The sequence below is a fragment of the Thamnophis elegans genome, chromosome 12 (genome assembly GCF_009769535.1).
Source record: "Thamnophis elegans isolate rThaEle1 chromosome 12, rThaEle1.pri, whole genome shotgun sequence".
In the NCBI taxonomy this organism is placed as follows: Eukaryota; Metazoa; Chordata; class Lepidosauria; order Squamata; family Colubridae; genus Thamnophis; species Thamnophis elegans.
Genome location: NC_045552.1, coordinates 7,873,449 through 7,899,885, shown reverse-complemented (window position 1 = coordinate 7,899,885; position 26,437 = coordinate 7,873,449). Strand labels below are relative to the sequence as shown.

The window sequence follows — 26,437 nt, the reverse complement described above, 5'->3', positions numbered from 1 at the left end:
TAATCGGGAGGCGGACTTAACATTATATTCCAGGGGCGGGACTATTTCGTAGTCCTTTGTGAGCCTTATGACAGAATGAATAGAGAATAAAGATCCTATTATGAATCGGAGAAAGGCGGGGATATAGTCCATCTAACCAATTGAGATGAAAGAGAGGCGGGTGTAAAGAACCTACTTTCCCAAATCTCTTTGTGGGTGGAGCAGTTCTGAAACATCCGTCCAATGAAGAACAAGAAAGCCAGTGACAGATAGACAGCTATGCTAAATTAGAAGATCGGAAACGGGGAACTCGTCTAAAAAGAATCCAATCAGCTTTTCGTATAAGACAGAGTGACAACCCAACGAACCAATGGCCTCTCACCCGCCCCTGCAAGGCAACAGCGAGAACCCCGCGCAGTCTTCAGAAGAGAAGCCGGGAGCTAAGATGGCGGCCGCCGACGGAGATGACTCCCTTTATCCTATCGCTGTGTTGATCGATGAGCTGCGGAACGAGGACGTTCAGGTACGACCCGATTCGACGAGCGTTCAGCTGCTGCTGGGGGAGGGGGAAATCAGCCGCGGGGAGAATATTTCAAGCCCGAGAACCCAGCTCCCGGTACGATGACCAATCAGGGCCGGTCTTTTATCTGAGAAACCCGGATGGGAGCCCTGAGAAACGGAGCCGGATTGGTCGCGAGAGGTCTCATTGGAGAAGACCAAGAGGAAGGGGGTGGCTAATGAGAAGGACCGTATTATCTCTTTCTCCCCTCCTGCGGCAATGCAAGCAGCCGCGCGATTGGTTGGGCCACTCATTTCTCTGTTGTGGGGGGGGCGGGGTGGATGGTGGAAGAAAGGGAGGTAGGTCGTCTTCTTTTATGAAGCGTACTTGGGGAAGAGAGTGGAGGGTTCTGATTGGGTCCTTGCCTAGCTCGGTTCAAGCTTCTTAGCCAATCGGTGAAGAGCTTGGGCCAGCCGCTTAGGTGGGGTTTCCTGGTTCTGGCATTTCCTTGCTGGGAATGTTTTAGCCCCCCCCCCCTTCCCTCTGCATGAAAGGTAGTAAGGGAGGGGCTGTCAATAGAGGAGGCCGAGGTGAAGGACAGCCCTTGATGGCTGAGGAAGGGGTGGAGCCCTTCCCCTCCCCACCCCTCTGGCTTCCGGGTGGATGCCCTCCAGATGTGTGGCCCTTCTTCTCCCACAATCCTGAGCTTTCTGGGGCGTCTCTGTTTGAGAAAAGGCTGGCCCAGTCCTTGTCTCTGCTGTGGATGTTTCAGATCAGAAATAGAATAGAGCTGGAAGGGACCTTGGAGGTCTTCTAGTCCAGCCCCCCTGCTCAAGCAGGAGAACCTAGACCAGGGGTCGTCAAACGTGCAGCTTTAAGATTTGTGGACTTCAACTCCCATAATTCCTCCTCCAGTCACGTTAGCTCAGGAATTCCGGGAGTTGAAGTCCACAAGTCTTAAACTTGCCAGTTTGAAGACCCTTGACCTAGACCATCTCAGACAAGGGACTGTCCAGTCTCTTCTTAAAAACCTCCAGTGATGGACTTTCAACTTTTCAACTTTAATAAAATTTGTATGCCGCCCACTCCCATAGGGACTCTGGGCGGCTCACATCAAAAAATATAACCATTTAAAAGATTAAGAAAAGATACAATATTAAAAACCAATACACCATCCATTCAATCAAGTGGGGCTGGAAATTAATCAACAGCCCCAGGCCTGCCGGAACAGCCAGGTCTTAGTCGCTTTACAGAATGCTGGGAGAGTGGTAAGGGTCCGGATCTCTGCGGGTAGATCATTCCACAGGGCCCGCGCAGCAACAGAGAAGGCCCTCCCCCGGAGGGTCGCCAGCCGGCACCCACAATTTCTGAAGGCCACTAGTTAAATGTCGATGGAGAGTTCTCAGCCATCCAGGTCTTGGTTATCTCCAAAGATCCCAAATAATAAAGGCAGGATACAAAATTCAAAAAAATAATTCTCAGCCACCTTGTCTCAAAGGTGCTTTTTTTCAAGAGGCAACTGGACTTTCTGTTTTTTCTTTGAAGATGCTAAAGGAGGAAAAGCAAAACGTTTTTGGAAAAAAACACCCCAGAAAGTCCAGTTGCCTCTTGAAAAAAAGCACCTTTGGGACTCTGCTGTGGATGTGCAAGGAAAAAACAACAACAATCCAGTGCTCTCTTGTTGCAGGAGTAGCTTTAGGGATGAGACACGCTCGATCTGGTGGGCAGCCAGCCAGCAGGATCCAGCCTGCTGTAAAATACTTCCAGTCTGTCTATTGGGTCAGTGTCTGTCAAACCTGGCGATCGTAAGATGCAAGGACTTCAACTGTTGGTAGGAGAAACTGAGGAATTGAAGTTCGTGCATCCTATAGTTGCCCCATGGTTGAGAAACGTGGCCTGGCAGTAAAATAAGAGCAAATAGGGATCCAGGGGATAAAATTGAGTCTTGAGAGGGATGCAGTTCTTTATGGAAGCTGATTAGTCTCATTATGAATTTGAGCAAAAGAACCTCCTTGGCAGTGAGGCAATTATTATATCAGAATAGAAATAGAATGGAATATTGGACAAGTGTGAGTATATATAATGTATCCTTGTGTAATATATATCACAGTGTACATATAAGCAGCAAGAATAGGTCATAGATGTTCAATCAGATTCTCGAAACTGAACTAATTCAGCAGAATGGGATACAATTGTATGTATCTGAACCTTAAACTAGGCATCTCCAATTGAATAACCCATCAATAGTAGGGAAGGAAAAGCACCATTTTGTTGTTTGAAGATAGTGCCCCACCACTATCACCATTTATTTTCCAGTTTACTCTTACAATATACATGCTTCACTTGGAAAGGAATCCAGTGCCTATTGGAAATGAATGGAAGCAGTACAGCACGATAGTGCTAAACGGTCATCTAGGGGAGCAGTCTGTATTTTTTACGTAGATAATATATATATTTGATCTTAAGGGTGCTTAATGTATCACGGGTAAATGCAGAATAAAAACACTATTATGTATTAGTCACCAGATGCAAACAGCAGTTCGGTAGCTTTTGTGTTGGGGGGAGGGGAGAAAAAGGTGAAGTCTTGCTGGATGCAGTTAATATTCATTATGTCCTGATCAGGGTTATTCAGTTGGAGATCTTGACAGTTCTTACTGTCGTAATTTGTAGAAAGATTCAGAAAAGTCAACATACACTAGACATACAGGCAAGGAGCTGACACCTATTTATAAAATGGAAACAAAACTGTTCTAGTAATTTCTCCTAAAATTATGGTTTATGTTAGTCATACATACTATTTTTATCTATATCTATCAGTGATTATATACTGTAGATGAGCAGAGCAATACAGATTTGTATGTTTGAATAAGTATATGCAAAAGGGCCCCTGCTGCCCTGTGGGGGTGAATTATGAAGATGAGTCCAAAAATGGAGTGCTTTATTAGTGCCATAATAGTTTCAGTTATCTGCAAAGTCAGTATTTTAGCATTCAGACAAAAGTTGGCAGTTTTCTCCTGAGGTTCATCTGTGTGAATCTGTTCCTTGCATTTCTCCCTCCCATATGCAGCTTCGTCTGAATAGCATCAAGAAACTCTCTACCATTGCACTGGCCCTGGGCGTTGAGAGGACGCGCAGCGAACTCTTGCCTTTTCTCACAGGTAAATGAAAATACTTGGCAAGATAGGAAATAGAATGTGGAAGTAGCCTAGAGACAGTTTGGGCACATTTCTGTTCCAGTCATTTGTTTTTGAGGATTGTAGTGTGCTTGCTCTGTGAGCATGAAATTCCTTCAGAGTACTGTAATATCCTTCACACCATGCTCATTGATAGAAACCCAGAATCTGCCAAAGGCTATGTGGAGAGTAAAATTTCACTGAGGCTAAATCTTGGCTGATCTGCATTAACTCAAGGATGTTTCAGTTGTCGAACGATCCACTTTATGCACAGTCAACCTCCTCACTTCAGTTTACATTTGTCACCAGAAATTTTGGTAACAATATCTAAGTAAGTTGATCATCATTATTCATTAACTGAACAAAAAAGAAAGATTACAGTGGAAATACAGTGTTCCTGAGCCTACACCTGTATCTCACGATAATCAAGCCTGAAATTGTATGCCGGACTTCCCCTAACATGAAGCATGGCACACATTTTGCCCAATAGCTCCATTCCTGACTATTGATCCTGCTGGCCTGGGGTTGATTGAAGTTGTAGTTGAACAGGTATGGAATCATATCCTGTAAGCAGTGTCACCAAGGTTACCCTTGGAAGTTGTATAGAGTATTCTATGTTCTAAACTATTCAAATTTTGCCCAGTATTGTTTCTTGGATCTTCCCAGGACAGTTTGTGAAATATTGATGAAGTTCTGTTAAATTGGACATGGTGCTCCCATGGTTCATTGGTATTATTTCAAATCTCTCCTTCAATTTCTTAAAATCTATGTTCTCATATTCATTTAAACTCAATGCTTATTTATTACTTTAAAATAAATATCATTCCAGCTATTCAGAGCTATTTTGGCTGCCTGTCAGTTCTCCCTGTACTTATGGAAGGATAATAAAATAAAATGGAATTGACACTTCCCATTTTTTGTTCTAAGAATATACAGGCTTTGTCTTACCTTTTTGTTGGTTTCTCGTTCTTTTAACTTCTTGCAGACACTATTTATGATGAGGATGAAGTGTTACTTGCTCTGGCAGAACAGCTGGGAACATTTACAGCTTTGGTTGGGGGCCCGGAATATGTCCACTGCTTGTTGGTAAGTTATAGACCAGTGAAGAGTGACTAACACAGAGGGAAAATGAAACCACTTCTGTTCCTTTCAAAAGATGAAATTGGGGTATGCATGTTTTTAAATGCCCAGAGATAACAACCTGCTGATAAGTTAGCTTGGGTGGTTTAGGATCCTAGATGGTTTGGTTAATTAGTAAAGAAAATGTTTATTCCCTACCAAATTAATAAAAGTGTTCATTGTTCGACTCCATATCATAGGTGGATTTAATGGTATATGGATTTTTCCCCCCCAAATGTTTGAATTGCGCCCAGATAGAACAGTATGTCTGGAATGTAGCTTTTCCCATTTGGATAGCAATAGCAATAACAGTTAGACTTATATACCGCTTCATAGGGCTTTCAGCCCTCTCTAAGCGGTTTACAGAGTCAGCATATTGCCCCCAATAACAATCCGGGTCCTCATTTTACCCACCTCGGAAGGATGGAAGGCTGAGTCAACCCTGAGCCGGTGAGATTTGAACAGCCAAACTGCAGAACTGCAGTCAGCTGAAGTAGCCTGCAGTGCTGCATTTAACCACTGCGCCACCTCGGCTCCTAATGGATTTGTGGATGCACAAATCCTATTTTTCGATCATATTCCTTGCTCCCTGTGTAGACTTTCTTACCCTCTTCTCAAAAAAGAACAGAATTGCTTAAATTCTTGTAGTGAACCCAAATGAACAAAGCAGTAATTAAATTATCAGAGAGATATTTTGTTTTTCTTTCTCGGTTGTTCATGCAAGATGCATATGTAACACACCATTTCCTCCTCCTTTCTCCAGCCCCCCCTCGAAAGCCTTGCTACGGTCGAGGAGACGGTGGTGCGGGACAAGGCCGTGGAGTCCTTGAGGGCAACCTCCAATGAACATTCTCCAGCTGACCTTGAGGCTCACTTTGTGCCCCTGGTGAAGCGCCTGGCGGGGGGTGACTGGTTCACCTCCCGCACCTCTGCTTGCGGCCTCTTCAGCGTCTGCTATCCCCGAGTTTCCAGTTCAGTTAAAGCTGACCTCCGCCAGTAAGTCAAGTGCCTTGCAATCAAAATTGGAACCCCATTATAAATTCTGAATTATCAAAAGAGGAGAGATCCCTCCTATCCCAGTATGTTGCAGTTAATAAGTTTCCACCTTCCTCTTTTTTTTTTCTTTTTTTTTGGCAGATATTTCCGAAATTTGTGTTCAGATGATACTCCGATGGTGAGGCGAGCTGCAGCTTCCAAACTGGGTGAATTTGCCAAGGTCTTGGAACTGGAATATGTCAAAAGCGAGATCATTCCAATGTTTTCGAACCTGGCCTCTGATGAGCAGGTCTGCATGGCCTCGTGTTAGCTTTGGGGTGATAAAGGGAGCTGAGGGATGGGCTGTACCTACCCTTTGTGCTCTTGGTGAGGAAGATTTTCCATGTTACACACAGGACTCTGTGCGCTTGTTGGCTGTGGAGGCCTGTGTTAATATTGCTCAGCTCCTGCTTCAGGAGGACTTGGAGTCCTTGGTGATGCCGACGTTACGACAAGCAGCCGAGGACAAGTCTTGGCGAGTCCGTTACATGGTGGCTGAGAAGTTCACGGAGGTTTGTACAAATACTTGTGTATTTGGGAAGATTATATGGGCTTCGTTTTTGAAAGTTAAATGAGATTACATGTTAAAAATGTATCGGTGCTTTTGTTCTTCTGCCCACCACTGTCAATTCTGTGGACCAAGAGTTTTTGGGGTAGAATTCTTTCTGGCAGGGAGGAATGTTGTGCTGTTTAGAGTGTTTGCATGGTCAGTTTTGAAACTCTTTCTTTTTTTTTTCCCCTATAGCTCCAGAAAGCTGTTGGGCCAGAAATCACAAAAACTGACTTGGTCCCGGCCTTCCAGAATCTCATGAAAGACTGTGAAGCTGAAGTGCGAGCAGCAGCTTCTAGCAAAGTCAAAGGTTATTGTTAGTCATTATCAATACTGTCTTGATGTTTACATAGGTGCTTTGTTTAGCAGTAGAAATTCTTGTACCAATTTGGCTTTTTAACTCACGGACTACTGTTATAAAGGCTTTCTGAAAGGGATGGATTTCTGGGCAAGAAAAGAAGAATTTGATTTATTAAATAAACCAGGTTGCGTAATTGTTTTAAGGAGCCACTTGTTGTGTAGACATAAGGAAATTGTCTGGATCCAGCTGTAGGAAGACTTTTTAAGTTTTCAGAACAGACTTCAGGAATATTTTTATGTGTAGTTTCGCAGATGAGTATAGTATCTCTTGGGCTAGAGAGGTTTAAGTAAGTACTCAATTGATAATTAGGGGAAAAAATATTACCTGGGTGAAATCTGCACTGAAATTCTTATTTCCCCATCTTTCTTTCCCAAGAATTCTGTGAGAATTTGTCTCCCGATTGCCGTGAAAATATCATAATGACTCAGATTTTGCCCTGTATCAAGGTACGTACCAGGAAGCCACCTTCTCTAGTAACTTTTGAGCAGCCCTTATAAGCATCAGCTCATAGTTTTAATTGGCCCAATCAGAGGCTGAAGAAGGCATGGAGGAGTTGTCCATAAAGAGGACAAGGAAAGCTGTTGTTTGCTTCTGCCTCTTAAGACATTAACATTCACAAGGTGACCAAATTGTAGAAGGAATCTGGCTGACTTCCTCTATGAGTGTGTGTTGTAGATGTATGCCTATAAGTGCCTGATTGTAGAAGTTCAACATTGTCTTATTGAACTGTATTTCAATACTCCATTGATGTGACTACATTGGCTTATGGAACTGTATTTCAATATTCCAGTTATTTATTACAGTCAACAAATAAATTGACAGCAATGGTGTGTATAAAGGCAGTGAGACTGAAGGCATTGCATACATAGTTTGTGGTGTCTTAAAATACGTCCTTTTATCATTTAGGAACTAGTATCAGATGCCAATCAGCACGTGAAATCAGCTTTGGCATCCGTGATCATGGGATTGTCCCCTATTCTGGGCAAGGACAATACAATTGAGCATCTCTTACCTCTCTTCCTGGCTCAACTCAAAGATGAGGTGAGTATTCCTCCCTCCCCTTTTTGAGGTCACTTAAGAGTCTCTGTGGTTAACTCTTGGAGGTGAACATGTTATTTGCTCAGATGGCTTCACTGCACTGAGATTAGTGAGTAAGAATAATTAAAGAAAATATATTGGTTAGTGCAGTGTTTCTCAACTTTGACCTCTTATAGGTGTGCGGACTTCAACTCCCAGAATTCTGCGAGTTGAAGTCCACAGATTTGAAAAGTTGCCGGGGTTGAAAAACACTTGAATTTAGTAGTAATGCATGTATAATCACCACTAGTTAAACCAGTGGTAGTCAACCTGGTCCCTACCGCCCACTAGTGGGCGTTCCAGCTTTCATGGTGGGCGGTAGGGGTTTTGTCCAATACTGAAGCACTTTCCTTTTTTAAAAAAATTAATTGACTTTTTAAAAAAATGTCATAGCATTATTTAAAAACATTTTCATTAGGTTTTCATAAAATCACCATTACTGTGGAACCGGTGAGCAGTTAGAAAATTTTACTACTAACAGAGATACAAAAGTGGACAGTAGGTATAAAAAGGTTGACTACCCCTGAGTTAAACGATCTTAGATAATCTATAGAAGATACTTCCCAGTCCTAGGATGAATAGTCTTCTGAATAGTATCAATTGCACTTTATTGTACAAGATTTTCCCCCCAAAAAACCTTGCAACTAGTTACATTGGTATCGCCATTTTTTAGCTAGCCAGAAATTTGAAAATTTAACTTTCGTTCCTTTTTTCATCTTACCTGAGTTCTTAGGAGCCTCTCCTTAAACTAGCACAACAGGAAGCATTTTAGGATGGCAATTGAGGCAGTAGCTCTGCCCCATTCTCATCTGCTCTTTTTCTGCAGTGCCCTGAGGTCCGACTCAACATCATCTCCAACCTGGACTGTGTGAATGAAGTGATCGGCATCCGGCAGTTGTCTCAGTCACTGCTGCCAGCAATTGTGGAGTTGGCAGAGGATGCCAAGTGGCGTGTGCGGTTAGCTATTATTGAGTACATGCCCCTGTTAGCTGGACAGCTGGTGAGTGCAGGTTTTGCTTTTTGTTTTCAACCTTTTGAAAAGAACTGTAAACATTTGAGCTTTTTTACTCAGCAACCTGGACATCAGTTAGAACCTGAATAGCCACAGGTGCTTGTAGAGTTCCTGCTTTTATGTGATTAATTCTGCCAGGGCTGTTTTGTCAAAAATCTCACAAGTTCAATGACTGTCTGCTGGGTTGCCCTGCGGTGCCTGCTAATTGGAACAAAGTCTGTTTCTCCAGATTTCTGTTTTTGTTCTATTGAACAAAGAATTCTGTAAACTTATTTGTAACCTCATAATTTGTAATCCTCGCTCATTCATTTGCTGTCACTTTGATGTTCCCTGTCTTCAGGGTGTGGAATTCTTTGATGAGAAGCTAAACTCCCTTTGCATGGCCTGGCTAGTGGATCATGGTAAGACTCAAATCCTGATAACTGATATTGGTTAGTTTCTCCATTACCAGTCACCTCCTGTAACGTAGGGTCACAATGGTGCACAACGCTTCTAAGTTGCCCGATACAATGTCAAGGAAGGTACAGTACCAAATCTGAAGACGGCTGTACTTTGACAGGTAGTTTTTCACTCACAACCGGTTGCTTAGTGGACACCCAAAAGGTACTTACAACCTGGTTCCAAAGTTCTGATGGCTGCCCTGCCCCCCCCTCACCTCCCAATTATATGACCATATTTGGGGCACATGGCATCTGGCCTGTGTTTATGGCCGCTTGTAGCATTCCTGTGGTCAAATGGCCACAATTTGCAATGTTTTTGGAAAAAAAATGGGCATTTATTTCCAATATTTGGCAAAAAAAAAAAACCAACAACATAGCAAGCAATGGATTTGCTTAACAACTGCTGCAAAAATAAAGGTCCTAAAATCAGGTCGGTTATGTGATGGACCACTGGCAGCCTCCATGATGGTCGTAAATAGAGTATTTTTTTAAAAAATAGAATTTATTTTTATTTTCAAAACAAATAAGACATAAAATCTTCCTTCTTTACATACGGTAGAAAGTGTATCAGTTGGTTACAAAAGGTTTTTGTGTCGTGCATCTCTTCCACAGTCATCAAGCATAATTCATATTAACTCAAGTATTTTAACTCAAATATTTATACATGTTACCCTTATACCTCCATTTTTATTTGACTATAGTTGTTTAAACGTCCATCATAAAATATACCAAGATTTAATACATAACCACATACTGGCATTTCATTTACTATTTCTAAAATCCTCCAATAACACTGAATCCTTATGTCCTATTCTAGCTAAACATCCATAATATTTAATAGCAAACTTTTCTAATCCTCCTTTCCGAATCACTGTTGTCAATTTTCATCTAGTTCCTTATATTATATATACATATATATATATATAGGTTGTCATCATTATCCCTCCTTTATTTGACTATATCCTGTATCATAACATTTTCCCCCTAATAATCAAAACTTAACTATAACTTAATTCTTTTTTTATTAACCTTTGTATATAATCCAAAAGGATTTCTAATCTTCCTTTCATGGGTGCCATTCAATATTCATATCCAATTATTACTTATCAGAACACTACACATTGTATACAGATGGTCGTAAATAGAGTATTGAAATCACCAGAATCTAATTTTGAGAGTGGTGATTAATTCTGTGTTTATCTCCAGAAGCATTAATAGCTTCAGGGCATCTTTAGTTTTAGCTATGGTGCCAGCTGCAGCTTCATCTGGACCGGAAGCTTTTCCTTAGTTCTCCATTCCCTGGATGGAGGATCTAATGCAATCAGGCTTATATGGAAAACTCTGGAGTTATTGCATGGGATATTTGTAGAGTTAGCACTTTTTACGTATTTCGTACTGAATGTGAGATCATCTGAGAAAATGCTATCAGTGACTCCTAGTAAGTGCAGCGCAGTGAATAGCTTTTAGTACAAAGTTCTTATTTTACGGAATCCTTGGAATAATACCTTTAGGGAAGACTGGTTTCTGTATTCTTTTGTCTGGTTTTTCATGTGCTAAATCTTCATATATCTAAATGCCCTAGATATTTAGTTTGTAGATCTATTTCATTGTTTATAACTTTTTTTTAATTGTAAACACCTTAGAAAACTTTGCCATGGGTTTTTAATGGAGGTTGTTAATCAGTATTTTTAAAGAAATGTAAATGTCTCATAGGAATAGAAGCACCCTTTCTTTCATCTCAGCTGCTGAAGATTTATCTGATTAATTGATTTTTATCCCGACTTCATTGGGATAAAAAAGACCTAATATTCCTTCCTTCCCCTATTTTCTCCACAACAACAACCCTGTGAGGTATATTGGATTGAGAGAGGGTGACTGGCCCAAAGTCATCCAACCGGCTTTCATGCCTAAGATGGGACTAGAACTCACAGTCTCCTGGTTTCCAAGCTGGCATCTTAAATCACCAGACTAAATTTTCATGCAATTCATCCCAATTACCTATAGAAGAAAGAGGCTGTAGCTCAAGAGGAGAATATAAGTTAAAGTAGTTATTTGGCTTTTAGCCCACATTTTTAAAAAATCAGTGCTTTCCCCCAACTAGTGATCTAGAGCACTGAAAGCATATTTCAGAATTAATGGGATCCATTGTGTCAGCAATTTTCTCCAGCTGAGAAAATGAATCACTGAAGGCTTTTAGCACTAAAGTAAAAGAGGTTGAGTCACATTTCGGTATTTAATGGGATAATCTTTTCTAGCAATTAAATTCAGATTTAATGCAAGTACATTAGGAAAAAAAACATTACAACACTAGCTTTTTCATCTGTTTTTTTCCCCCCGTTTCAGACTTTGATTATTCAACATGCCGCATTCATATAATTTTCAGTTCATTTTTATTGTATTTTGTACCACTTCGAGCATGTTAATGATAACCGTGAATTTGCGCTTTTTGGTCTCGTTCTCGCCTAATATAATGTGCTACCAGCAGTGAGTTCCAAGCTTTTGACTAGTAATTATATAATGTGGTTAAAAGCTCATTTTCAACCTCAAAATTCACTGCCGGTTTCAAGTTATTTCTGGGATGGGTAGAGAGTAGCTACAGCATTAAATGAGGAGATAAATTTCCAGTGGAAGCCAACTGTAGCAAAGTTCCCGCAATTATATCTCAGATACATCTACCATCAGTTCCAGTTGGGTAGGAAAGAGGTAATGCAGACTGTAAAAGGATACAGTCGGCTCAATTAGAAGTGTTGCCTGTGGCATAAAATAGAACTGGTTTCCCATGCTGAGTTCCAAGAAAATGTATAGATAGGACTCCACCAAAGAGCAGTAATTTGGCCAGTGTCAAATGCACAATAAAAGCACACTCAGTCACACTCTCTCTAATAAAGGAGGATATTTATAGCTCATGGTTGTAATGAGAGGTCCTTGGTGATCTCTGAGCTTGCTTATTTTCTTGCAGATGTTTCATAACCCTAATTAGAGGATAGGATAGAATTTGGAATGAAGGATAGGACAGGACAGGACAAGATCTTGGAGGTCTTCTAGTCCAGCCCCCTGCTCAAGCAGGAGAACTGTTGTGACTCAGCAGAAGTTGCTGTGAGTTGAGTCGGGATGCAGGAATAACAATGCAGCTGGGGCTCGTTAGTGTGGTCTTCTGGAGATAAAAGGACTGATGGTGCCACGCCCTGGTTGCAGAAGTCAACGTTCATCATTCATTGTTCATCGGTTGTGGTTTGTTTGTGAGAGACACTTGGAGAAGTGATTTGCTTTCTGTAACCCTGATTCAAAGAGACACTTGGAGAAGTGCTTTGCTTTCTTTTTGTACACCTGGTTTTGCAGTAAGAGATCTTTGTTTTGCATTCTGTTATCTTCTTGCCAGAGACTTTATTTATGTTCATTTTGGGCTCGCAGCCAGTCTGAGCCGAGGACTGATAAAGTTATTTCTTTTTAAGTCTGTATGACTGTCGTCTGTTAACGAGTGGAGAAGGGGGGTCAGAACAGAGAACCTATACCATTTCAGACAAGTGATTGTCCCGTCTCTTCTTAAAAACCTCCAGTGATGGAGCGCCCACGATTTCTGAAGGCAAAGCTGTTCCATTGGTTAATTGTCTTCGCTGTTAGTTAAGTTTCGCCTTAATTCCAGGTTGCTTCTCTCTCTCATTAATTTCCAACCATTGTTTCTTGCCCTGCCCTCTGGTGCTTTGGAGAATAATTTGACCCCCTCTTCTTTGTGGCAGCCCCTCAAATATTCGGATACTGCTATCATGTCACCCCCTAATTCTTCTTTTCTCTAGACTAGCCATGACCACATCCTGCAGCCGTTCTTCATGTATTTTAGTCTCCAGGCCTTTGATCACCCTAGTTGCTCTTCTCTGAACTTTTTTTCCTCTCCGACTACCACTGATGATGTTACCTAGCTAGGGTAATGAAATGTCTGCAAGAAAACAAGCAAGCTCAGAGAGCATCAAGGGCCCCTCACACTCTAATTAAAAAAGTATTTTTGCAGCCCCAAAGTTTCTCTGCATTTTAGAGACAGGATTGTTTTTAAACAAAATCCTCCAGTTATTTTTTTTTCCTCATCATCTTTGACACTCTCCCGTATCTCTGAATATGTTTGTGATGCAGAGTTCACCTGTTGAAACAGAAAATCATGCGATTGCTCCAAGTATATCTCAAATCAAGCCTTAGGCATTACAGCAAGAACTTGGCTCCCTTCTGTGTATTCCTATTCCAGGATCTGTGTCCTAGCCTTAATCTGTCTTTTGTGTCTCATTCCTTCCCTCGTGCAGTTTATGCCATCCGAGAAGCAGCCACCAGCAACCTTAAGAAGCTTGTGGAGAAGTTTGGCAAGGACTGGGCCCATGCCACAATCATCCCCAAGGTGCTGGCCATGTCCAATGACCCCAACTACCTGCACCGCATGACTACGCTCTTCTGCATCAATGTGAGTCGGGGAAGGGAGTTGGGAGCGAGAAGGAAAAAGTGGGCTGAACCAATAGAGGGAATGTGGAAAGAGGTTCGTGCGCTGGTTGGGAAGACTCAACCGTCAAAAGTTAAGGATTGTCCTTGCCCTGCCTGGTGCAATTTGGGGTTTTTTGGTTGGAGCGAAGAGTTGGCCTTGTTAGGGAACTGAATCAAAAGAGCTGCAGGAGGAGGTCAGCATAAGCCCAGCTCCAAAACAGCAAAATCTCTTAAATAATAAGAGCCCTCGGATCCAAGTTGCACTGATCTACCTCCATGGCTCTCCCTTTGCTAGGTGCTGTCAGAGGTCTGTGGGCAGGAAATCACCACCAAGCACATGCTTCCCACGGTATTGCGGATGGCCGGAGATGCAGTAGCAAATGTTCGCTTCAATGTAGCCAAGTCACTTCAAAAAATTGGACCAATCTTGGATAATAGGTACGGGGAACAATGACTGTTGTTGGTGCCATCCGGGTTTGGGGCTCATCTTGATTATTGGGGTGGGAGGAAATGAAGGGGAGAGATAGAAAAGCCGTCTGTGGCGCAATGGTTAGAATGCAGCATGGCAGGCTAAACTTTGCCCAGCGTCAGGAGTTCGATCCTGACCGGCTCAAGATTGATTTGGCCTTCCAAGGTCAGTAAAATGAGGATCCAGATGGTTGAAGGCAAGATGCTCTGTAAACTGTTTAGAGAGGGCTATGAAGCACTGTAAAGCGGTATATAAGTGCCATAGCTACAGTGGAAATACTGAGGCTTTGGGGAACCTTAGATACAGGCCTTGTCTTCTGCCTACTTCCTCCCCTCATTCCTTGCCTGCCTTTTTCCCCCCCCTACAGCACCCTTCAGAACGAAGTGAAGCCAGTGCTAGAGAAACTTACCCAGGATCCTGATGTGGATGTCAAATACTTCGCCCAGGAGGCGCTGACTGGTGAGTGTGCTATCCCTAGTGAACCTTACTTCCTCTTTTCCTCCCTCCCTTCTTCCTTCCCTCCTTCCTTTTCTCTCACTAGACCTCAGTTCTTACCATGGAAGGCCCTGTGGAACATGGACATAAACATTCTTTTTTCTTACGCTTCATCTTTGAATTTCTGTTTCCAAGGTGACTTCAAAGTCACTTGGCATTTAGCCTGGTCTTTGAATGCACCTGGTTCTTTGTTTTTCCCGCTGTTAGCTGTTCCCAGCAGAAGGTTTCCATCTCCTTTGTAACCACTTTAGAGAGGGGAATCTGCGGGGCACTTGTGAACTTGGGCCTAAGCTTGAGCAACAAGTATACTAATTTTATCTGCAAGGATTACTTCGCAGAATTACCTCAAAGTCAGCATCTAGTTTCCCTTTGCAGCCAACCAAATATTTGTGGAAATATTTGGTTGGCTGCATAAGCAGAAGCTCAGGCCTCGGCAAGAGTTTCACAGAAGATGTGAATCTTCTCAAAAGCTCAATCCTCCCGATGTTTCAAATTTGGCTTCCTCGGACTTTTTAGCAGCATGCTTCCTGAAGACCGGGGTACACTGTTACTCAGGATCCAGGGATTGAGGGCAAGTCATATGTTTGAGGTGATGTGGAAGTTGTAGCAGAAGGTCCCACTTGCACCCTGCAGGGACCAACCAGTGACCAACCTAATTAGCTGGGGTCTATACAGTGGGAGACTCTGGGCTTGGAAGTCCTCTTTTCAAATTAAGGCTAGCATTTGTGAGTAACAGTAGAGTGGTGCAGTGGCCTAGAGGTGGCGCTCTCGCCTCACCATCAGGAGGCTGTGAGTTTGATCCTAGGTAGTGGCTGGTATTTCTCTGGGCACAAATGAGTGTATATCTACTGAACAAAACTCCGCATTGGTGACAGGAAAGGATCCGGCCATTAAAACACTCTCTCTAGCTCCATTTAGTTGCCTAGATTCCACCCCACAAGGGATTATAGCAGAGGGTCCCCCAAACTTGGCAATTTTAAGACTTGTGGACTTCAACTCCCAGAGGCCACAAGTCTTAAGGTTGCCAAGTTTGAAGATCTCTGGATTATAGGGTGGTTAAATGACGACGATGATGATTGGTGAGTAACAGTGTGCCGTGGGGACCGCACAACTGAATGTATAGCCGTTAATGAAATTGTTTTATTAGCTTTCATAAACTATGAACATTCAATGCCCTCTTTTCCTCTCTCTCCCATACAGTGTTGACGTTAGCTTGAATCCGAGACCTGGCTCTGTTGTCTCTCCAACCTGGATGCTGTTGGGCCGACCATTTTTTCTCCCTTTCCCCTGCATGTGTATGACCAGCCCACCCGCCTCCTATTGGATGTACATGATGGAATTAGGCCACGGCTGACTATCGTCCTTTCGGGAGCCCCACCTCCCTCTCCTCCTCCTCCTCCTTCTCCTCCTCCTCCTCCTCCTCCTCCTCTTAGCTCTGTGTTTTCAGAACCTTCTTGGGCAGCTGTGATATTTTCTCCCCTTCTCATAATAGTCAGGTTCAACTTGTTCCCATTATCCGGGGGCCACAGGTGACATCCTCCTCCTCCTCCCCCCAGTTCTGTGAAACTTGCGAGAGAGACAGAGCAGGGGAGGAAGGGAGGCAGAACCTATTCGTCGAGGCCTCCTGTCACTTCTGGGCCACAGTTTGCACGGGAATGCCACCGCCATGCAGCGTGTAACTCCGCATGACGCCCCCCCCCTCCCTGTTGAGCTTTTCTCCCAATCTTTACCTTTTTTTTCATCCTGATGATTAAAGCCGCCACCTTTTCCCTCCTACTTGCTTGGCGTTGGAAGTATCAGTCAACGGAAATGTTTCCCTTCACTCAAAATCAAACCCAGCAGTGGTCTTGAACTCGGTTTCTTGTTTTGCCTCCAGAGAAGGGAGAAGGGTAGTTAAATCCTTGATTGAACTCTCTCTCGGTTGATCAGGCTTCGTAGTAACGGTGTTTTCCGACTTCCCCCTGCATGATTCTGTCCTGTGCCCTTTCTGTTTATGATAGGTTTCCTTTCCCTGGCCTTTGTTGGAAGGAGGTAGCTATTTGGCGCATGGGGGTTGTGTGTGTATGTGTGTGTGCGTGAGTTGAGTGAGTGAAAGACAGAAAGAAAGCCGTGGAGCAGTTGACACGGGCTGAAGAGTAAAAAAAAAAAAACAACCCAAATCGCTTTGGCTCATCACAATGGGATGCTACCTCCAGGCTAAATTTAGTCCCATATTCCCACCGAACTTCCAAACAGGGAACTATTCCCAAATTCTGGTGGGGCAAAACGAAAAGATGCTCTTTGAGGAAAGAGACATTGGTTGGCAGGAAAAGAGGGGACACTGGGTCGTTTTCTCCAGCAGTGATTGGATGATTCCTGTGGGCTCTTGATTGATGGGAGTGCTGATTTCTGTCCTATAGAACTTCCTCCTCCCTTCCAGCTTTGCCTTAGTGGTGCCCCAAGCTTTCCTCCTCCTTGAGTTCCTCGCTAGTTGTCTCTCTAACACTAGCACTGGACATGTTGAAAGAGGTGTGTATTCTAACCACTTGTCCCCTAACACACAGACACACACTCTCCCTTCGCTCCCATTAACGGGGACGTCATTTTAAAAACGTCAGAATTCTTTGTGTGTATATGTATGTACACTTGTTTTATTTTTTCTTCCTCCTCTCTCCGATTAATAAAATGCTCGATCGTTACTTAACAAGGCTGGTAAGAATGAAGCTGGGTCAGTGAATCTTTTGAAATGAGGGGGGGGAGGGGCGCAGAGGAAAACCAGTGGCTCTCCAGATATTCCCGGTATCAAATCTTTCTTCAGTTCTAGCCAAGACAGCCAGGAGCAAAATGGGAAGGGAGTGTATACAGGTAGTCATCGACATGACACTAATTGGGCTTGCCAGTATGGTGGTCATTAAGTGAATCCATTGTTTGCTATGCAGAAGGGGTGTCAAAACTGGATTTCTTTGAGGGCCAGATCAGCATTGTTCTCCACGGGCCAGCTGGGGTGGGGGAGAGACAGGACGGACACCTGCAGCACCCTGCCAGCCAAAATGAGGTGGGGGGGAGCCCCCCATGCCCCATTTTTGTCCAGAACAGCATCCTGCAGCATTGGGGGGGGGGGAGATGCACACAGCCCCCTGCACTCTGTTTTGGCTGCCAGAGGCACCCCCAGGCCAGTCCTTTGCTATTTCCAGGCTGGCCCGTGAGCCAGATATAAGCACCCTGCAGGCCGGATCTGTCCCGCGAGCCTTGAGTTTGACACCCCTGCTATAAGGTGCTTTTCTGTGGATTCATAACTTTGGAAATGGGTCATCAGTACCTTTTGGAGATCTATTGTGACTTCAAACGGCCACTAAGCAAAAGTTGAGAACTTCCTATAATTCAGCTTTGTTCAGAGAACTATCACTTCCCTATTTATCTTAGAAAGCGATAGTTGGCAGACCAAGGAACTGGGTCAAGGCTGTGCAAGATCTCCTTCCATTAAACAATGAAGCATTGGGGTTACAGTTCGGTCGTTCCTTATGTAAGAAAGACAGTGGATCTCTCTTCTCTTTTAAACAGATCACTTGCATCCTTATAGTGCATTAGATTTCCTTGTTTGGGATAGTTGTTTTTTTGCCTGTATAATCCCAGCATTTTTTGCTTCGCTATCTTCCCCGCACCAATATCTCTGTAGTTTGTTTATAGCTCCTGTTTAGGACTGTTCCTGAATCTCTGGCTCCTATTTTGAAATGTTAAAATTTCCAAAAATTTATTATTCCAGAGAACTTTTAACACTGCATTTGGTCCAGCTTTGGCTCTCCTCAAGGCTAATTTCCATGTTGCATTTCCCTGGAGCAGGGTTCTTTGACCTGGGCCACTTTCGGATGTACCGATAGAAGAGGTACCTTAGGATTGAACAGTAGGGCCCTTGATGTCCTCAGAATTTGGTTGTTTTGCTTGTAGTCATTTCACTACCATACTAGACGGCCATGGCACGACAAAACCGCGCTCGACTAAAGCGCGCCCGATTAAACCGCGTCGCTGACGTCCTCAGCAGGGCGACAACAGCGAGCGCGGAGAAAGAAGGGTGCTTTAAATAGCGCTTTGAAAGCAAGCCGATTCAAGTTAAGGTTAGGGTTAGGTTAAGGGTTAGGGGGGTTAGGTTTAGGGGTTAATTTTAGGTTTAGCGTTTACAGTGTGCTTTTTTCTCCACGCTGTTGTCGCGCTGTGATGATGTCAGCTACGTGGTTTCATCGAGCACCTTTTAGTCGAACACGGTTTTGTGGAACCCTAGACGGCATCATCAGTGCCACCGCATTTGCAAGAAAGCAACCAACTTCAGCAGCAAGGACCCCCTGCAGGCTTTCAGATGTGTGAACCTCAACTCCCAGAATTCGCTAGGGAATTCTGGGAGCTGAAGTCCACACATCTGAAAGCGAGTGAAAAACCCTACTTTGGAGAATAGTCGAGCTGCTTGGGAGCTGGATCAGGTCCTTCAGCATGTGGAAAGTTTTCAGTCACATCTTTTATGCCTCGAGTGCTTACATTTAATTCTGCCCGCTTTTTCTATTCTAGTCAAGCTTTTGGCAAACCAAACAAAAAAAGAAAACTGCATTTCATTCATTCCATCGTTGGCCATAATGAAAGGATCTACCTTTTGTAGTTGGGTTTAATTTATCAGATTCCGTTGTTAAAACGAACAGTGTGCTAACAGCTATAGGCTGGTGAGAAGTGGGGAAAGCAGAAAATAGCATAGAATTTCTTTTTAATGGGTGGGGCCTCCCAGTGAAAGTTAGTGTGCCATGCTTAATGTGAATCCAGCCAGTTCTTCTTTGTGTAATGGATCTTCCAGCATTTTGCCTTGTGGTTTGCTCAGAAATCTTATTTGTGTTCCTTTGATGACGAACGTGGAGAACAAAGGTTTCAGTATCAACAACCAGAAGCCTGGGGGTGTTTTTAATTCAAGAAATGACACATTAAACAGGTCCCCACCACTCATTCCAAGTTGGTTTCTTTGCTTCTAGATGGGAAGGCGTAGATGAGATTTGTAATGTCTTCATCCCACTTGCTTTATTTATAAATATACAAACAGCATAATTCAAAGCAAGCAGACGTTTCCCCAAGAGAAATACCTCACATCCACGCTTAGCGATTTATAGCCAGATTTTCTTTAGTCATTCTAAATGCAAAGGTTTCCACTCTCGCAATGCTTGGAATTTTCCCTCTCAGGAGCATCTTAACAACCATTAAACCAGTGTTTCTCCACCAGGGCTGCTTGAAGATGTGTGGACTTCAACTCCCAGAATTCCTCAACCAACGGGAATTCTTGGCATTGAAATCCATACATCTTCAGCTCAGGTTGAGAAGTAACTGCATTAAAGGAACGCATAGCCTCTTTTGAGAAGGACCACAACCCAGCTTATCTTCTTAATTGTCTAACGGTCACCTTCCACCGCAGGTCGGAAAACTGGAAAGGGATATATGATTTGAGCAGTGTTTTGACTGCTGGTTTTTGTAACTGTCTAGCCCCATCGCCAAATTTGAAGCAAAAAATTTCCCCATTAACATGTTTCATAACATTGAAGCAAGAATACCCAAAGTAGTATTTTTGGTTCTAGTCATACCAAAAAAAGAAGGACCTAAAGCATTTTCTTCCCTTGAATTTTTAAAAACTGGTCACTAAGATATCTGGCCATGTGTCTATCCCCATCACCACCCATATCTGGAGATGGGAAACGAACCTACAAGCTGTCCGTTGTATAAATAAGATTTTAGATGCCTTTTTTTAAATGAAGGGAACAATTTTGGCTTTTCTGGCAGCTTCTTACCCACACTCAGAAAGCTTCACTGCCACGCTTTTGATCGTCCTGCTTCTCTCAATTCAGCCACGAATGGTGATTCTACTAAAATGACTGTCTTTTGTTCATCCTGTGTGATTGGCAGCCAGCCGCTGGGCTAAATCAAAAGGTTTTTTTTTTTCACATTGCAGAGAACATTATGCGTCTCTAGAACGGGCTCTGACGATGAATTTACATCAGAGGATAGTTGTTTCTCACTTCTCCTGGGGAGGCACTGCGATATTGAGATGATGAGAAAGATTATCTCTGCCCATCATAGAATGCCTGGTGCCTCATGGCTGTCCACAGGGGCTTAAGGAAATTGTAGTAACAGGACAGGTGTTTGGTAGTTGGTGCCACTGGCCTTCCAGATCAGGAGTGTCCAACCTTAGCAACTTTAGGACTTGTGGATGTCAACTTTCAGAACTCTGGAAGTTGACATCCACAAGTCTTAAAATTGCCAAGGTTGGACACCCCTCTTCCAGATGATGGCTGAGATACACATAAGATGAACCTCAACTCTACCTTCAAGTGGCATGTTGAAGTGTTCTCAGTTAGGCTGAGAAACGTATAACAATATCAAGACGACCCCCCACAAAAGTGACTTAATTTTTCATCTTAGGCTATGCCGAGCCTGGAAACTAAACACATCTGCATTTGCAGGATACGTCAAAGCTGCAAGCTAATCAAACAGGTTGAATTCAGACAACATCACTAAGCCAATATTGCGATTATAACCAAGCTTTACATGCTGGGCCACTTCAGCTGTTAAAAGTGGTGCGTAAACACAAGATTCAAAATAATGTGTATTCTTTTCCTAAAAACACACGTGGTTTGTCCCCAAACACAGTAGGATATAAGACGTGGTAGGAGTTTGATGATGGCAGGAGAGGGTGACGGTCTCTAAATTTGCTCCCCTTCTCTAAATTTTGTTATCTTAAGCAGCAGATACCTGTTTTATGTCTCCCCCTGCACCACAATCAATCAGGTCCAAAGAACAGGTAGCTTTTTTTTAGCCCGAAGTCCCTGCTTGATGCAAAATAGTCAATGCTAGCTAGCCACATTGCTGAAACACTCCACAGAGATGAGACCCATCATTTGAGACATCCTGTTCCATTAACCAAGTTTGGTTGCCAGTTGGAATTTGCTTTCTTGCACAATCCAACTTAGGGTTTTAGTTACGCGTACTGGTAAAAGTTCCATTTTGTTCCCCCAGTAGGAAACTTGATCTGAAGTGAGAGAGATTGTGTCTCACTTAAAATCAGCCACAAAAAAATCAAATAGAGAGAGAGAGAGAGAGGCCTGTAGGCATCCAGAAAGCAAATGGTGTTCTCTAAAGCTCTGGAAAGATGGCTTTCCATCTTTCTAGAGTCATAAATGGTCTTTGAAGCCTCTTCGCAACTGAAAATCCAGACAACCCCAAATTGCTCAGTTTTGTTCAAAAAGTTCTGATTCTTCTCTTTTCACTGAGTGGGTCACATCCACCTTCCCAATCTCGTTGCCCTAGCCTCAAGAACAGGCCACCTAACCTTGGTAATGGAGTGAGTGTTTTTTCCCCTCTCCAAGTGGCAAATTAGAAAGGTTAAAACGTCCCTTTTCCTATTCCATGCTCTATACAAAGTAAAAAAGGCTTGGTATAATTGATGTTGGCGTTACTTAAAAGCAGAAGGAAGAGATTGTCCTATCCATTCTAGAGAAAAGACATTCTCTTGCTTTTTAGTGAGCTAATTATCCGTGGTGGTTATTCACCCCAGGACATTATGAAGAATGGGATAATGGTAGCCAGGGTACAACATGCTTCTTGTTGGTGATCTTTACAAATGCAAAAGATTTCAGGAACAGTGAGAGAGCTTTTGCTACTAATATAACCAAGACGCAAAAGAGTTTAAGGATGAAAGCAATGCAAGGATGCCCTTAAATGTATCTTAAAAGTAGAGTTGACCATGTCAGGTATGTAACCCTATCTGAATGCTAACTTAGAAGGTGAGCAAGTTTCCCTTGATAGTAAAACAAAACTGTGTTTCTGATTAAATAATGTCATGGACTCAAACCTTCGCCTTAGACTGAGAACTTTCTTCAAAATAACTCACAGCATATATCTTGTCCTTCCCACCCCCCCACCCCACCGAACAATTACTCAAGTAGTGCAAAACAAGGGCTCCCTATTTTAATTGATAAGCGGCTGATTAAAAGTAATTTATAAAGTCCCCATAATTGCAGACATAGAAACTCTGCAGCATGCTTTGAAAAAATGAAAAATTATCCTGTGCTACATAAGAGAAAAAGAGGTGCCATGGGAGAGGATCCCCAGAGAAGGGATGCTTTATGTTACTTAGATAAAAAAAAAATGGAACCATTTATTTTAAAAAAAAAAAAAAATCCTTCAGCTCTAACTACAGTTCCAAAGCTCTGACATGACACTAAATCAGTGGGTTTTTTTTAAAAAAAAAATTGTCAACGTTAAGTTAGAGCTGAGGTGGCGCAGTGGTTAGAGTGCAGTACTGCAGCCACTTCAGCTGACTGTTAGCTGCAGTTTGGCGGTTCAGATCTCACCGGCTCAGGGTTGACTCAGCCTTCCATCCTTCTGAGGTGGGTAAAATGAGGACCCAGATTGTTGTTGGGGGCAATATGCTGACTCTGTAAACTGCTTAGAGAGGGCTGAAAGCCCTATGAAGCGGTATATAAGTCTAACTGCTACGATGTGTGAACTTCAACTCCCAGAATTCCCCCAGCTGGCTGGGGACTTCTGGAAGTTGAAGTCCACCTTCTTGAGGAATTCTGGAGCTTGAAGTCCATACATCTTAACAGTTGCTGAGAATGAAAAAAAAAAACCAACAACAACAGTCTTAGGAATCTCGGGGTTATTAGCTAGACTGGGAAGTAAAAAATAAAAAACCTCCAGTAAAAACAGCAGCCAACCATTTCGATCTGATGCCCAGAAAACAGCCTTGATGTATGTATGCCACCAACTTGATGAAAAACTTGTATTTTTATAAGAGAAATGAAAAGAGAGGAAGGAGGAATGCATGGAATAGGACAGTGTTTCTCAACCTTAGCAATGTGAAGATGAATGGACTGCATAGGGAATTCTGGGTAAGCCATCTTTTCTCTTTAGGTTTCAGGCCTGCCACACTTTCTACTATTCATTTTCCATTGTGGGAAAATGGGAGGGGGGATTATACGGAGTGGGGTGATATGTAGCCATAATAACATTCTTTCTAGAAAGCCAAGGTCATCCTTTGTCTCTGCACCTGGCTAGAACTGGATGGGTGGAAACTGCCAGCATGGCAGTGGAAAAGTGGACCATGTGATGGACCATGTGGGTGTTTGGGGCAGAAGTTTAAACTTTTAACTGGCTAAGAAAACCTGGAAGCTTTCAGATTCGGGTTTTCCCAGATGTGCCAACACGGCTCTCTTAATAAATTGGAACTTTGAGGAATCCTTTGCCTCGGACTCTGATTTACTTTTGGATGCTATTTGGAACCCTGACAGTGGGAGTTGAAGTTCACTCATCTTCACATTGCCAAGGTTGAGAAATACTGGAATAGGATGAAACCTAGAAAAGGTAACCAGGGGTCCAGCTATACTGACCACAACAGAAATACACCAAGTGGTAGCATTTCCCGCCCCCCCCCAGCAGATTTTGCTTTACAGTCATTTACATTTTGAGACAGGGAGGTAGGAAACTTCTCAGCAGAGTGATGGGGTGGCCTAGGGGTGGCGCTCTCGCCTCACAATCAGGAGTCTGTGAGTTTGATCCTGGGTAGAGGCAGATATTTCTCTCTCTCTCTCTCTCTCTCTCTCTGGGCATAATGAGAATATATCTGCTGGATATAACTCCGCATTGGCAACAGGATGGGCATCCGGCCAGTAAACACTCTGCTGGCTCCATTTGGATGCCCAGACTCCACCCCGCAAGGGATTATGGGGTCTTTAAATGATGATGATGATGATGATGATGATGATGATGATGATGATGATGATGTAGGGAACTGCTCCAATTCCTCTCCCGCCCCACCACCCACACTATTTTCCAAAGGAGCCTGTGACCCAAAACATTTGAAGAGGAGAGCATCTGAACACCTATAAGTTGGATTGCTTCTCCACAAGCTGCTGCAAGTTGAAAAAATAGATCAGTCAAGCCAATAAACAGAACAACGGACGCATATCTCTACTAGATTAAGTAGGGGGGGCAATCTTTTTCACTAAAGTGTAACCAGTGGTAGGATTCAGCCAGTTCGGACCAGTTCAAGTGAACCGGATGCTAATTTTGAGGCTCTGGGCGGGTGAAAAATGGGCCTACTGAAAGTCCAGAAATAGGCTTGTTTCTGGCTTCTGGAGGGCCTTGGGAGCCCGGGGAGGCTGTTTTCGCCCTCCCTGAGGCTTGAGGAAATGCCACATCCCTGCTGTGAGAAGTCAGAGTAGGTCACACCCCCAGGCAGAGAACTGGTTGCTACAATTTTTCAATCCCACCCCTGTGTAAACCCCCTCCCCAACTGAGCTCAATGGGGACTGAAGTTTGAGCAGTCATGGGTAAGGTTCAATACGCTAGTAAGGAAAAGGAGGGAGCCAGCATGGACAAAAATGGAGAGATCCCTAGCCGGCTTAGTTATGCACATTCATCCATTCTATGGTTCCATTGCACCAAGGTGGTGTGCTAATTATCTGATCATTTTCACTTTGGTCCTGCTTCTTTTAGAAAAAGCCTACTTTTTAGTCCTTGCCTCTCTGTTCCACCTAATAGTTTGAGAATGCCCTCTTGTGCTAGGGAAACCCTGAGAGCTTTCCTGGTGACCTCTCTCAGAGGTTGGCGCCCAGAGGGGCTTCCTCGAAAGCGGTCTTGAAGACCTGCAGCAAGGACCTCCTGACGGCGTCCTGGAATTCCTGCCCTACAAAGACATAAAGCAAGGGGTTAATGCAACTGTTGAACATGGCCAGGCATTTGGAGAGGGGAATGGCCACCAGCCGCATGCTCTCCGGCACGTGATCCATTGAGATCCTGGCCAGAGCCAACGCATGATAAGGGAGCCAACAGAGGAAAAAGCAGAAGACCACTCTGGTGACCACCAGGAAGGGCTTGCTGGATTTGTTCAGCTTCTTCTTTTTCATGGTCACCACCAGGATTGTGTAGGAAATGGAGATGACCAGTAAGGGAAGGAGGAATTGATAGAGGAAAATGCAAATGGTGAGGACTTCGGCTTGTTGCCAGTCCTGAAAAATGTCCAGGTTGTTGCAAGAGCTCCGGTTGTTGTTATCCACCGAGACCTGGGTGAAGAAGTAGGAGCTGGGGACGAAAAATGCCAACGACAGCAGCCAAAGGAATCCGCAAGCCGCCCAGGTGAGTCGGGGCGTGCGGTAGTTCTGGCACCAGACGGGAGCCACCACCAACACGCAGCGATCCACGCTGATGGAGCTCAGTAGCAACACACCGCTACAGACGCTCAGCCCGAAGAGGCAATTGGCCACTTTGCAAGCCACGGATCCGAAAGGCCAATGCAGATCAAGCGCCAAGTTGAGTACCGTGACAAGGATGAGGGAGGTGGACGCTAAGTCGGCTAAGGCCAGGTTGAAGAACCAGACGGTGTTGGAGGTCCATCGCAGCTTCCACCCAGTGACGAACAGGACTATCCCGTTCCCAGTCACACCAGCCAGGAAGATGAAGCTGAATATCACCCCTGTGATAACCTTTATGCTGTCCTTCACGGAGTTGTCCTCCACGGGCACTTGGGAGGAGGAGCCATTGGCACTCGGGTTTGTTGACATCTCCCTGTCAAAGAGAGAAGAACAAGGATGAAAATTCATGATTATTCCTTATTCAGATCGGGCAATGTGATTTGTTTGCCAGGAATTACCATATTTTTCAGAGTATAAGACTCACCTTTTCCCTTCAAAAAAGAGGCTGAAAATCTGGTGCATCTTATACACTGAATATAGCATTTTTTTGCCTCCCGAAACCCCGCCCACTTCAC

General features: G+C 43.6%; 2 protein-coding genes across 2 annotated transcripts; one reads left to right on the top strand and one right to left on the bottom strand.

The window, feature by feature from the left end:
• Positions 1–386: 386 nt before the first annotated feature.
• PPP2R1A (protein phosphatase 2 scaffold subunit Aalpha) lies at positions 387–17,372 on the top strand. Its single transcript, XM_032227993.1, has 15 exons — positions 387–502; positions 3,546–3,636; positions 4,637–4,737; positions 5,534–5,766; positions 5,908–6,055; positions 6,162–6,317; positions 6,551–6,665; positions 7,092–7,162; positions 7,623–7,757; positions 8,620–8,793; positions 9,146–9,206; positions 13,535–13,689; positions 14,002–14,144; positions 14,543–14,634; positions 15,871–17,372. Exons 1-15 carry the CDS (start codon positions 425–427, stop codon positions 15,885–15,887), a joined length of 1,770 nt encoding a protein of 589 aa, XP_032083884.1. The 5' UTR covers positions 387–424; the 3' UTR covers positions 15,888–17,372.
• Positions 17,373–25,268: 7,896 nt separating this feature from the next.
• LOC116515576 (chemokine-like receptor 1) lies at positions 25,269–26,231 on the bottom strand. Its single transcript, XM_032227696.1, has one exon. The coding sequence runs from the start codon at positions 26,229–26,231 to the stop codon at positions 25,269–25,271; it is 963 nt and encodes a 320-aa protein (XP_032083587.1).
• Between the last annotated feature and the right edge of the window lie 206 nt (positions 26,232–26,437).

Excerpts from the sequence above, each read along its gene's own strand:
- LOC116515576 (XM_032227696.1), bottom strand. The coding sequence starts at position 26,231 with ATGTCAACAAACCCGAGTGCCAATGGCTCCTCCTCCCAAGTGCCCGTG.
- PPP2R1A (XM_032227993.1), top strand. The coding sequence starts at position 425 with ATGGCGGCCGCCGACGGAGATGACTCCCTTTATCCTATCGCTGTGTTG. Across the intron at positions 503-3,545 it reads TGCGGAACGAGGACGTTCAG|CTTCGTCTGAATAGCATCAA; the intron begins GTACGACCCGAT and ends TCCCATATGCAG. Across the intron at positions 6,318-6,550 it reads TGGCTGAGAAGTTCACGGAG|CTCCAGAAAGCTGTTGGGCC; the intron begins GTTTGTACAAAT and ends TTTCCCCTATAG.